The sequence below is a fragment of the Camelina sativa genome, chromosome 12, assembly GCF_000633955.1.
Source record: "Camelina sativa cultivar DH55 chromosome 12, Cs, whole genome shotgun sequence".
NCBI classification, from domain to species: Eukaryota; Viridiplantae; Streptophyta; class Magnoliopsida; order Brassicales; family Brassicaceae; genus Camelina; species Camelina sativa.
In genome coordinates, this window is record NC_025696.1 from 12413422 (window position 1) to 12426085 (window position 12664).

The window sequence follows — 12664 nt, forward strand, 5'->3', positions numbered from 1 at the left end:
ATAACAAGTCCAAAACTCCCATAAAAGCATGTGGTGTAGATTCTAGAGTATGAATTGTGGTATGCATTTGGGGAATAGATCATTGAAGACTTGCAGCTGTTGATCACAATATAGGTGGTACAAAAATCAGAGTTGTTTTAGAAGAATTTTTATTTATATATAGTACGATTTAGTCGCTTTGTTGTTGTCTCTTTAAGTTTTAACTATGAAGTCTATAATCGTTATCATTGGTCAAACCACACCTAGCTACATAGTATTCTTTACTAACCAGCAGACTGCTCAAACTAGGCTGTTGCAATTGCTACTAGTATTCATATCCTCTAATATTAATCTCTAGCATTCATATAATCCAGTGCGTCACATGTCATGTAGCGGCCAGTGAGAACCTTAGGCATGCTTTTTGATAATTTATATGCGGGAAAAAAAAATCACACAATTCTCTCCAACTTGGGCTAGCATATAAATTCAATATTTGTATGGATTTTAGCTTTGACCCAATAATATGGTCATTGTAAAAACTAAAAAGGTGCTGATTATATTGGGCTTATATAACAAAAGAGTTTTGATCAATTTATATTTGCTCTATATATTCATCATCCGCATTAATTTAAATCATCTTCCAATAAATAATTTAGTAGCTTTTAGAGATGCGAGGCATTGCTCGATTGCTTTGTCTCTCGTCGTAAAGCCTCAAAATCACTGCCGCAGTTTCCTCAATCGCACTCTCTGTCACTTCTGCAAAACAAAACAACTCACAAAATTTCAAAAAATATTTTATCAAAATGTTATTAACTTTTCATCATATATAATAATCGTCTTACCAATCACTGGCCATGTAGGATTCTCTGCGAAAATTCTCTTGGCAAGCTCAAGCTCTTCTTTAACAGAACCCAACTCAGAATACTTAGTCTTATAACTCGAACCAAGTCCAAGACTCTTGGCTCTAGCCTCTCTTATCCCTTGCAACACGACCGGATTAATCATCAGACCAAAAACTTTTCTAGGGTCGATCTCAAACAGAGTCTTGGGAAGTTCCACACCGTTAACGATCGGTACATTAGACACTTTGTAACCCTTTTGAGCTAAGTAAGTAGAGAGCGGTGTCTTCCCTGTTCTAGAGACACCAACAAGAACAATGTCTGCTTTCTCAAGATTCTCAGGCAAGGCACCGTCGTCGTGTTTGATCGTGAATTCGATTGCTTCGATTCTTTTGAAGTAGTCTTCGTTGAGAGATGAGTGTGCCACGCTACGTGAGATACCGGAAGGGTTAGTGCCTAAGTGAGATGAGATTGAGTCTGTGATTGGTCCGAGGATGTCTAGTGATGGGATACACCATAGCTTACAAGCTCTCATTGCTGCTTCTGCCATTGATGGATCAGCTAAAGTGTATATTACCATTGCTCCTTCACTTGCTGCTTGCTTTATGATCTCCATTAACTTCTCTCCATCTTCAATCTTCAAAAAAAAAAAATTACAAATAGAATTCAATATCGGTTTACAGAAAACCGAATCATTGAGGTTCGGTTAAGATAAAAACCGAATTAATTTATGTAAGTACCACTAAAATTCCAACATCTTCAGCTAGAATTAGGAGATCGTACCATTTAATTCGATCGGTTTAAAATTCGGTTTTTAAAATTGAGGGAATTTAAAAAGTGTTAACCGGATGGATTTCGGTTCGGTTTAGCTGAAAACGGAATTATTAAGACAAGAAAGAGGTGAGAAGTCGAGAATACCCCTGAGAAGAGATGTGTGTTAACGGGACAGCCACGGTCGACCAAGCAGTAATCGAATTGGCCCAAAGCAGCGTTAACGGCGTGTTCCGCCGTCCATCCAGTTCCGTCAGAGACTATGTAAATCGACTTTGCCGCCGTCATATCCGTCTCGTTATCTCCGTTACTTGATGAAAATGATGATGACACGTCACTGTCCACTTGTGTCGAAACATCAGACCGATTCGAACTTTCGATCGGACGCATCGGACCGGTCGTGGTATTTGAACCATTGTTAATCGTACGGTCCAGCTTCGCGCCGCCCGACCTTAAGGTTCGTGCTCTGTTCCAGCGATTCAGCTGGGAGCTGAACTTTCGAGGCTTCCGTTCCGAGCCAGGTTCGGAGGTGTTTAAAGAAACGGAATCCGAACCTGCAGGTTTGGAATTTGAGTTGAGACTGGACGAGATGATCGGTGGTGGACGTCCCTGCAACTTCATCGCCGAGAGAAGTGCCATTTCTTTATTTTATTTATTTTAATTTATTTTTTTTCTAACAATTTATCGTGACCCTTCCTTCACTTAATAATATCTTGTCAAATTTATTGGAAATTTGGTAACATATAGTTTTTGTAGAATATTATTTTAGTTTCTTTTTTTTTTTTTCTTACTTTGTGTTTTTTACGCGAAGCTCGAATTGGTTAAACCAACTTTTTACAAATTCTCGGTTTAATCTTTAGATTATAAAGATTTGGTATATATTTTCTTAATCGGATTGAATAGTACTGTCTAATGTACACAATACAACTTTGATTTCATAATTCAGATTTCAGTTTTATCGCATATAAAAATTACTCAACCGAATTAAGCTCCGGTTTAATTTTTAAAAAATCGGTTTACATATCGATTTTGAGTGAATTGATAATCAGGTAGGAACAAAATATTCTTTTAAGAAATAAAAATCAAAACAAAAAAAATTACTAAATAAATCATAAAAGCTAAAATAAAATTTGGATATCTATTATTAATAGAGAGGATTAAGGAACCTAGGGAGACCAACTTTAAAACCAAGCTTCTTAACATCTTCTTGAACTTGTTGTCTGAATTCTCTGAAGCTGAAGTTTCTGTAAGTAGGGTAATCACTTGAACAACACTCTATAACGGAGTCGTATGATGGACATAAAAAATACGCCGTTGAAAATCTCTCCACCGTCGGATTCGTCATCACACGGTGTTCCACACTTTTGTACATGCCATTGCTCCATGCCTAATTAAAACATATATACAATTAGAGATTTTGAAAGAAAACTAAGTTGTAAGATCAGGGGTAACTCTTATAGCTAGATTTAGTTACCTGAAATAAGTCACCAATATTGATGATAAGAGCTCTAGGGTTCGGTTTAACGGCGATCCATTTATCGTCTTTAATGAGTTGGAGTCCACCGACTTGATCTTGATACAAGATTGTGAGGAAATCACTGTCCGTGTGTGGCATTAACCCGTACACCTCCGATGGTTTCGGACAAGGTGGATAACGGTTCATCCTTAGATAACATGTATTCCTCACACAGTTTTCTTTGAAGTAATTTGATTTTCGTCCTGATTTCTCTGCAAGAACCTCTGCCAATAGATATGCTAGAGCCTCCGATTCCGAAGCAAATTTCTCCATTATTGAGCTGTGATACCAAAGGTAACAAAAATTATTATGACATGATCCATAAAGGTGGAATGTATAATGGGTTCACAGAAAAGTCATTCTCTTGAACTAGAATACTTACAATTTTATACGAAAAAAAGTAAACCATAAAAACTTATGTAAGTAATAGTATTTTTTGAAGATGTTATATTATGTTATCTAATGGTAGAAAATAGTTGAGTCCACAACTGATAATTGTTAGCTATCTTTCAAAAATCTCGTGTAAAGGATGTACGTTCAGGTGCATCTTACATGACACAAACAGAGACCGGTGAAGAAGAAAACGGGGTGAAGTTCATATGTAAAGAGGTAAAATGGCATGGTTTGTGAGACATGTGATGTGAGTTATAATGGACAATGGTCCCAAGAGACTAAAACAAGAGGAGAAGAGAAGGAAAAATAATGGGTTTGTATGCACCAGGTTGGGAGGAGAGGTACGTGTACGTGTCCGAATCCATTGCTTCTCTCTATGATAGAGATATCTCCTACCTGTTAGGAACATGGGACCCTTTTCTAATTTTGAATCTTCTATATCATTTCTCTTTTTGGACACTGTGGGTATATGTATCCTGTATCCATGTTTATATCATCTTTGATCATTTGAAATTTAAATGATGAATTCTAATTCATTTGTCCTGTGGGATTAGATCGGTCGAGAAAGTATTGGATGACTAGACCACAGTCCAGAGGTTTTGAGTATATATAGGTTTTGAATATAAAATACCGGACGGTATTGATATATATATATATATATATATATATATATATTCTGTTTTGCTTTGTTTTGTTTTAAGAGATTATAAATCCAAAGTTCATCTCTTTTTTTTAATAAAATAAAAAAAAATCATATATGGAGGTTCCAAAGTATATTATTAGGAGCTCTAAATGAAGAAAACTGAAGTTTATTTCTCTTTTTGAAAATAAGTATTAGACTCTCTTATTGTCAACTGATCATGTGGGTGTTTTAGCTTACATTTTGCATTTAATTAGCAATCAAATGGCTATAAAGGTTCTTTTTTTTTTTTGTGCAACCGGCTATAAAGGTTCTAAACCAATTATTTGTATAGTTTATGGATCATTGTGATTATGAGAAATAAACTTCAGTTTTCATATATTAAAAAGAAATTCTGATCCATATAATAGCTCGTGGGATATACTTTCCTAATATATTTTCTTAAATGTGGTTATGTACAGTATAAATACTTACACACACATATATATTGAATTGGGGTGTTATAATTAATAAAATTTTAGATTTTATTGTCAAATTGCCCCTAATAGTGACTTATCAAGAGACGCCAACTATGAAAAGTAGCAACGGTATGTGGTCACACATAGACTCACACACACAAGCTGAAACGATATAATGCATCAGATGTGTTGTAACTTGTAAGACAACCACATGCATGCAAAATTGCAAAATACATGTACTGATGTACATATGTAAGAATGTGTACAGATTCCAGCACACATTAGTACACACTGATCACAAGATTATTTATATACGTGTGTATATATCTATAGATCTAGCCTGGCATGTTCGAGTACTTCTTCTTCCCTTCCATTATCTCTCTTTGCTAAACAGACAGTTTTCTCGTGACTCTTCCTTTCTTTTCTCATCATATAGTACTGTAATATTGTATTATACACAAGTCTGTACTATATGTGTTTCTAGATCGTACCTTACGTTTCTAAAGGTTTTGACTATCCACATTTTTAAAAAAAATATATAAAAATTAAAATCTTAATTGAACACACTTAAGGAAAAAAATAAGGATGTTAATTACCAAATCAACATCGACGGAAAAGAGAAAATAATTTCACTGGACAGAGAAAAACGTTATAACTAAGATATTGCAAAAGTAAAATGGTAGTTGATTTCAGTTATATATATAGACGTGTTGAAAATTGAAATCTTTTGAAGTGTAATGTTTGTAGTATTATTTTAGAATAAACTTATGTCTTCTAATGAGTTGGTTGATGATTCTTTTCTTTTTTTGGAACCATGATGTTGGTTAATGGTTTTCGATTATTTCTCCCGACAAAAACCGACCAAAATCAGTTGGTCTGAATCCCGTTTTTAATTGATAAAAATCTGACAACAATTTGTAAATAAAAGTAAAATATATTTAATATATATAGCAATAAAAATAAAAAGGGTTTAGTGTCTTAAATCACCCCCAGCCGAATAATCTTAAAATTCCGTTTTCTAGTATGTTAAAGAATTTGAAGTTGACATTAGAGCTAGCTAGAGTTGATTTAAGTAACTATGTTAGATCATTCTTTAGCAAAAAGAATTTATGTTAAGATTATTTATAATTCAAATACATAATACTTTTTCCAGGAAGTCTTAATACATAATATTTTATTCATTGTATTTCACATGCCAACTTGCTATCTAGAAATTTAGACTTATTCAGAAATAGTATAAAAATTGGAAAACATAGAAACGCATGAGAGAAGGAGAATAAAGCTTTGACCCAATGGCCAACAACTTTATTTTCCTGTAATTTTTATTATTGTTTTTGAATTTTTATTCATTATAAGTATCCCAAAACTATTATTTAAATATAGATGACGACACTCTATTATATGCTTCAAAACTACCATATTCTAAATTAAAAACTGTGTCTGTCTCCCATGTTCCTAATCTTTGACTATTTAATGTCTGCAAATTGTGTTACTTATAGTCAAAACACTTGACATTAATTAAGATTATCAATATAATTCATCATTTATCCTCGAAACAGTAGGTTAGTATAATCTAACTGAAATAGAACTTAAAACAAAAAGGTTAAGTTGCATTCTAATTTCCATCTTGTTATTGGGATTATTCTGCAATTAATCTGCACATATCTTTTCAATAATTTACATATAAAAAATTATAAATAATAATTAAATTAATTCCAAGTAAAAGTTTAAACTGATGACAAAATTTGTGTACCTGAGAATAGTGAGGTCCTTGTTGTCTGAAATATCTGTCATGGGAACATGAAAAGCTTCTGACCAAGAAAGCTGCCGGAGACAAGTGGCTGACGGCGTTCCCCACCGGTAACTCCCGGCGGAGAATTTCTCCGACTTACTTTTCTTGCCAAAAGGCTCTCTAAAAACCCTAACTTGCTCTTGTCTCATCTTCTCTAACACGTCCATTGACATTCCATGGTTTATCACTTGAAAAAATCCCCACTCCCTTGAAGCTCTCGCAATATCTTCCTTACATTTCTCTCTATCCTTCTCGGCTCCATCGATGAGACGGCTGACGTCAATCACCGGAAGCTCCACCTCTTCGACGACAGCCGTGACAGAGAAGCTCATGGGTGTATCGGGAACATTCTGTTCTGTGTTTGTGATCTGATTATACAAAAGGGTGTTGTATATTTCGTTGAGTGGTGGATCCATGAGAATTACTTAGAGAGATCAATGAAGAAGAAGAAGAAGAAAAGGAAGAAGCAGAATTAAGAAGAAGAGTGACTTTGAGAAAATTATGGGAAGTGAAGGTTATCAAAATACGTGTTGTGATGAGAGACACAATTCTTACATTTATATAGACGTCCACCGATATGCATATGCATATAAACAGTCGAGTGCAATTTGTTTACAATTTGATTTTTAGTATACCATGTTGATGCTAAATATATATAAAAAAAGAAATATTGTTTGCCGCCCGTCGACATTGCTAATTACTCACCACTAATTATATTCATTTAGTGAGTAATTACCATTTGTATATTCACCACAGTCTTTTGCAACGTCTAAATGAGTAAAATTTTGGGTTAGAAAAATATATTTTGAGTAGCCATAATAGTTGGAAAGTGGATAGTTTACTAATCCAAATAAAAAATAAACTTTTAAGATCGTAATCTAGTTTTACTTTTCCAGTACGTATCATATATTACTAGATGAATATCCGTGCTATGCGCGGGCTTATGGTTTACTGTTTTCTAAACAATTTTGCTATTAATTTGGTTTTTTTATGTAGAGTTTATCTATTTTTTAATTATGGAAATCTTGAAAAATATAATTTTGACTTTGATTTTTTTAATACTTCAAATAAGTTTTTTCATTTTGCAATTGAATTATTAGATACATGCATGACCAACTTTGTTTTGAGAGCTTAAATATTCTACAATTCTTGTCTAAAACTTCTTAAAAATTATTCCAAATGAAAGCTTGATCTAAGGATGCATATTTTGTAATAAAGAGTTTTTTAGCTTCTCAGTTATATACTATGAAATACTAACATTTTAATTTTTCAAGATTGCAGCTTGGTTAGCTCTTTAATAGATATAATTAAGATAGACATCTTCCTTTCATGTCATCTCTTCAATTTCTTGAATATAACTCTAGAAATTTTTTTTATAAGAATTTCATTTAATTTTTTTTGACAACTTCTAAATATTAGAATATAAAAACCCCTTCCTCTTTGTCTCTGTATTTTGCTAAACCAACATTCTACAATTTTATTCAATTATCTTCCATTTGATAGTGAACAAAACTCCAATCTTCTTCAAAAAAAATTTAGGGACAAACTTTAATGAATTTCTTTACATTATTAACAAATATCTCTATTACTGCTGCAACTCTTCAAACTATTGACAAATTGTAACTCCTAAACCATATATCCATAGATTTATGGTTTACGTCAAGAGGAAGAAGTGACTTTTTGATTCAATCCAGATGTCATTTTTGTCTTTTGGCGATGCATCTACTTTCTTTGGACATGTTATGAGCCTCTCTAAATTTTTTATGTAAATATTGAAACTGTTTTTGTGATATATAAAAAAATAAAATACATGAATAGGTCTTTTTCCTTTTAATGAAGATAGACATGTGACATTCTTTCCACTACTAATATGTCACTCAGATGGAAAGAGTTCATAATCTTTCATAATATAGATATGTCATATATTTGTAACAGAGATGTAGAATTTTTAATACGAAAACCTAGGAAAAATACGATATGGGTAATGTGTATATATGTGTATATATATGGTGGACAAGATACCATAATGGGGATTAATGAATTTGGTATTATTAGAATAAATTAAGTTGGGGCTGTCTTGGAGAACATGATGTTGTTTCATATTCAAAGGTTTGCATATTTGCTTGTCTGGACACCGTCCTTTGTTTCTCATGTTTTTTCACTTTCTTCTATGTTGTACTGTTTTGTTTACTATATACATTTATTTTAATTATTTCTTAATCATTGTTATCAATTACTATTAAAGTATTAATCAGAAAACTAATCAGTGATTTCTGCTTCGTTGGATAAGAACCAGTTATATAAAAAACATTATGTTGCGTTTGCGTTAATTAGTACGTCATGTATTATTTTAAAGGCGGTAGTAAAATAAGAGAACTTATTATGGAAGCAAAGAGAAGCTTGGGGCCCAAGATAAAGAAACACGACGACTTTTACTTTCCTTTCTCATCTATACCGCACTGTAATAAATTAATTGCAACGGACTACAGCTTTACTTACACCCACATAATTATTTATTTATTTCACTGAGAAGTCTGAGATAATTAGTTCTTTATGAGTATAAAATATTTATCTTGGGCCCCAAGCTTCACACCATAATAATTTATTCTATACAAACCAGAATCCAAAACAACATTCACTAAAAGTTGTAAACAGTTTACTTTTTTTGCGTATCTTTGACAAACACAGTAAATGCATGCAATTATAATATTATATACAAAATGGATGTGTCACTATAAATATAAAAATATGTTGCATTTCCTTTTTCCGATTTTGATATCTTTAAGAAAAGTTACATTGGCTTTTAAAACTTTTAACAAAAAAAAAATTAAAAATCGAAAAAAACTCATCGGCTTTTGGATAAAGATATATAGGGTGCACCGACCAAGCGTATATATATAGTAAAGAAGTGTAAATAATCTACTAAAATAGTAATGGATAACTCAAAGCGTTTTACAGATCATATAATATTTTCTTTGTCAATGCGTTTACAGATATCATATTGCCGTAAATGTTGCTTTGCTAACATAGTACTAACATTTATCCCCAAAAAATGTGTGTTTCAAGTTCAACTACACTAAGAGAAGGTAAAAGAGATAAGATCGTGCGTGGAACATATCAACAATCCGGCTCTGCTCCAAATGCTGAGACACAAAGTTGAATTTATTTTCACTTGTTTTTCCTTTTGAGTTCTATTGTCACCAATATTTATTCAAAATTATATTGTAATCAATATTTTTGTACATTTGTACTGCATATATGCATTTTTTCAACTCGTACTTTTAACAATTTATTTACCAACAACACCATCTCATTTTTCCTATTCTGCAACTTGTGGCTAACATAGACATTTAAACTGTACTAATGATATCAGAATTTTTATAGATAGCCTTCAAATATTAATTTGAGTTCTTATCCAAAAAAACTTCTGGCCGGTCATAAAAAGAGTCTTGAACAATTCGCTCGCTGCTCAGTGCGCTTGCCATCCATTCGCAGCCAAAACGAAACGCGCCTAAGGGATTACCGACGCTTCTTTTTTGTCCTCGCCGCTTTGTTTATTATTCAAGTTTGAAAGAAAACGTGGATAATTCAAGAAAGTGATGATTTAACTAAGCCTAGGAAGGCACTTTACTGATTAGTCCACATATCATACTCAGTATTATTACTTTATGACTTTTTTGTGTGTGTTTTCTTGTGGGTTCTTTTCTCTCGCTTTATCCTAATCCTAGCATATTCCTTTTTGTGAACTTTATATTATACGTATAGTATGACGTATAGAGCTACGTAACAAACACTATATTATGTGTAATTTTTATTTGTTGTCGATAACTCTATTAGGTGTAAATTATACATCGCTTGAGATAATTAAGGGTGTCAAAATGAACAAATCCGCTCACCTAAACTCAATCTATCAGGATTCAGGAGTTTGTGCATCTTATGAATAAATTTATTATATAAATTTATATTTATTAACTCACACTCATATAATCTAAATCATGAGCTAATACTATATATTAGTTTGCGAGTTAATATAAATCTAAACATAATCTAAAATATTAACTTAACGAGTTAAATAAATAAGAAGGATTGTTAGATTCACCTGCTTTAAGTTTTACCAATTAGGTATCAAGTTTTACCAATTACAACTAATTTGTTTTTAATCAAAAGTTACCACAAATGCTTTTAATTTTTTCCTTTGAACTTTACGAATCACGATCATAAATAACCTCATTATTTTTTCAGCGAATGAACTTGCTTGAATGAAAGAAGGCTAGATATCATCTTTTACTTAAAATTAAATTCCAAAATTTTCTGAGTTCGATAAAAAAAAATCTAGTTCTAATTGCCACATTTTTTAAGTGATATATTAAATTTTTTTAACACAGTGGTGTCGAGGAATTACCCAAATTTTAAAAGCACCACTTGATATTATTTTTAATTGACAACTCTAGAGGGTCAACAGTAGGCCATCCGAATCGATCTCGCGACTTCTCAACTGGGCCTCCAATTAAATAATGTGATGTGTTTTTTGCTCTAGTTTAATGTTTAAATTTATCGATATGTTCTGTACAATTAATTATATGTATGTTCTTAATGACTATCAGAAACATGATCGCAATGATCAATTACAGCTATTAATTAGTAGTATCAACTTAAAAAGAACACAAGTAGATTATAATTATAATTATTTTTTTGTTTGTAGTAATTTTTTGGTGACCTCACCGTATATTATCATTTACCAATGTTACGTTATATAGTTTGACTTTCGATGGTAATAATATTAGCATAATATATCATACTAAGCATCGCTATATACCTTAACAAGTAATAACCAACCGAAGTTTATATATTTTTGGAAGTATTTGAACGTTGAACGTTGACCGTTAGGTCGTCAAACCTACATGCCAACAATATGATACTCCATCCGTTTTAAAATATAGAATATTTTAAGTAAAACACACAGATTAAGAAGTTTTTACTTTTAGCAAGTTCAACTAATCAGAAACAATATTGCATAATATAATATACTAAACTAATCTAAAAGTTGTATTGAAATTTGAAAACATTCTATATTATGAAACAACAAAATTCTCCAAAACATTTTATATTTTGAAACGGAAGGAGTACATATTAATTCTTCATAAAAAATGATATATAGAGTAAGAACTAAGAAATTGATAAAATTGACAAACGATTCTTTTTAACAATTTTTTTTTTTATTTTTTAAAAATGTTTTGGAGGTAATGAACACTGACCGTTTTCCATTGTATAAAACATGCTTGGCAAAAATGGACCTTGCGAAATATAAATACGTTGACCACCGTGTAATCAATTATAATTGACCCTTCGACCATCTTTACTGCAGGAACACTGTAACGTTTCTTTAAAAGAATAAAAAAATATACTTTAATCATATATATATTTTTATTATATTTTATTTTTAGTAGCCAATAGAAAAACGACACCTGTCTATTTATTAAAATGATTGATTTTTGCCAGAGCAACTTAAGTATCAGTTTTCTTATTTTTTTTCTCTTTTACTATTATATATTATTTTCTAAGCAATTCTCTTCTGGAGCAACTCCCACGATGCCCTTACAACTCGTTAACTATCACAAAGGTTGGACCATAAATCTCTATTCATCCCTTTTTCCTATTAGATGAAATTTTATATATCCTGGTTTTCACACGTGTATTCATTTGTTTAGCATTTAGTTTTTGCTGTGAGTAAGTTCGTTTTTAATATAATACTATACAGTAATAAGAAATATATAAGTATATATAAGAAATACGTACGTATATATAACAGTTAGTTAAGAAAAATTATATGCAAATTTGACTAATTGTCACTATGATTTTGATTATGTTTTGATTTTGTGGATACCTTAATTAATAAAATATGTATATTTCATAAATCATGAAAAATACTTTGGATTTTGGTCCAAGATTGTTAACTTATCAATAAAAAAACAAAAAAAATCTCTCTATGGTAAAAAAGATTGTTTTACTTTTACTTTGATATTATGATGAAAAGTTTGAAAGATTTACTCAGCTTGCTTGTAATTATAGAGCCTAACAACATTGCATAAGTAAACTGCAAACTTCGATCAACAACAATACGGTAAACTAAGTCTTCACATCTAAAGACGTACGCAAGAAAAGCAACATGACCTTGTTCTAGTAAAAATCAATCTTTAATTTTAGAATACCAAAAAACTGTTGACTCTGCAACTACTTTTTCTCAATATATATATATATATATATATATATATATAT

At 31.5% G+C, this 12664-nt stretch overlaps 2 protein-coding genes across 2 annotated transcripts; both read right to left on the reverse strand.

Annotated features, from left to right (window-relative positions):
• Positions 504–2297, reverse strand: LOC104731423 (pyruvate, phosphate dikinase regulatory protein 1, chloroplastic). The gene is made up of 3 exons (XM_010450798.2): positions 1737–2297; positions 822–1455; positions 504–735 (listed from the first exon to the last, which is right to left on the reverse strand). The coding sequence occupies exons 1-3, from the start codon at positions 2226–2228 to the stop codon at positions 632–634; spliced, it is 1230 nt and encodes a 409-aa protein (XP_010449100.1). The 5' UTR covers positions 2229–2297; the 3' UTR covers positions 504–631.
• Positions 2350–6946, reverse strand: LOC104731425 (gibberellin 2-beta-dioxygenase 8-like). The gene is made up of 3 exons (XM_010450800.2): positions 6350–6946; positions 3064–3385; positions 2350–2976 (listed from the first exon to the last, which is right to left on the reverse strand). The coding sequence occupies exons 1-3, from the start codon at positions 6802–6804 to the stop codon at positions 2734–2736; spliced, it is 1020 nt and encodes a 339-aa protein (XP_010449102.1). The 5' UTR covers positions 6805–6946; the 3' UTR covers positions 2350–2733.

Bases quoted from the DNA above. Each gene is read 5' to 3' on its own strand.
- LOC104731423 (XM_010450798.2), bottom strand. From the start codon at position 2,228: ATGGCACTTCTCTCGGCGATGAAGTTGCAGGGACGTCCACCACCGATC. The intron at 1,456-1,736 runs GTATTCTCGACT...TTTTTTTTGAAG, and splicing joins ACACACATCTCTTCTCAGGG to ATTGAAGATGGAGAGAAGTT. The intron at 736-821 runs GTAAGACGATTA...TTTGTTTTGCAG, and splicing joins TCCTACATGGCCAGTGATTG to AAGTGACAGAGAGTGCGATT.
- LOC104731425 (XM_010450800.2), bottom strand. From the start codon at position 6,804: ATGGATCCACCACTCAACGAAATATACAACACCCTTTTGTATAATCAG. The intron at 3,386-6,349 runs GTACACAAATTT...TTGGTATCACAG, and splicing joins AAGGACCTCACTATTCTCAG to CTCAATAATGGAGAAATTTG. The intron at 2,977-3,063 runs GTAACTAAATCT...TGTTTTAATTAG, and splicing joins ATATTGGTGACTTATTTCAG to GCATGGAGCAATGGCATGTA.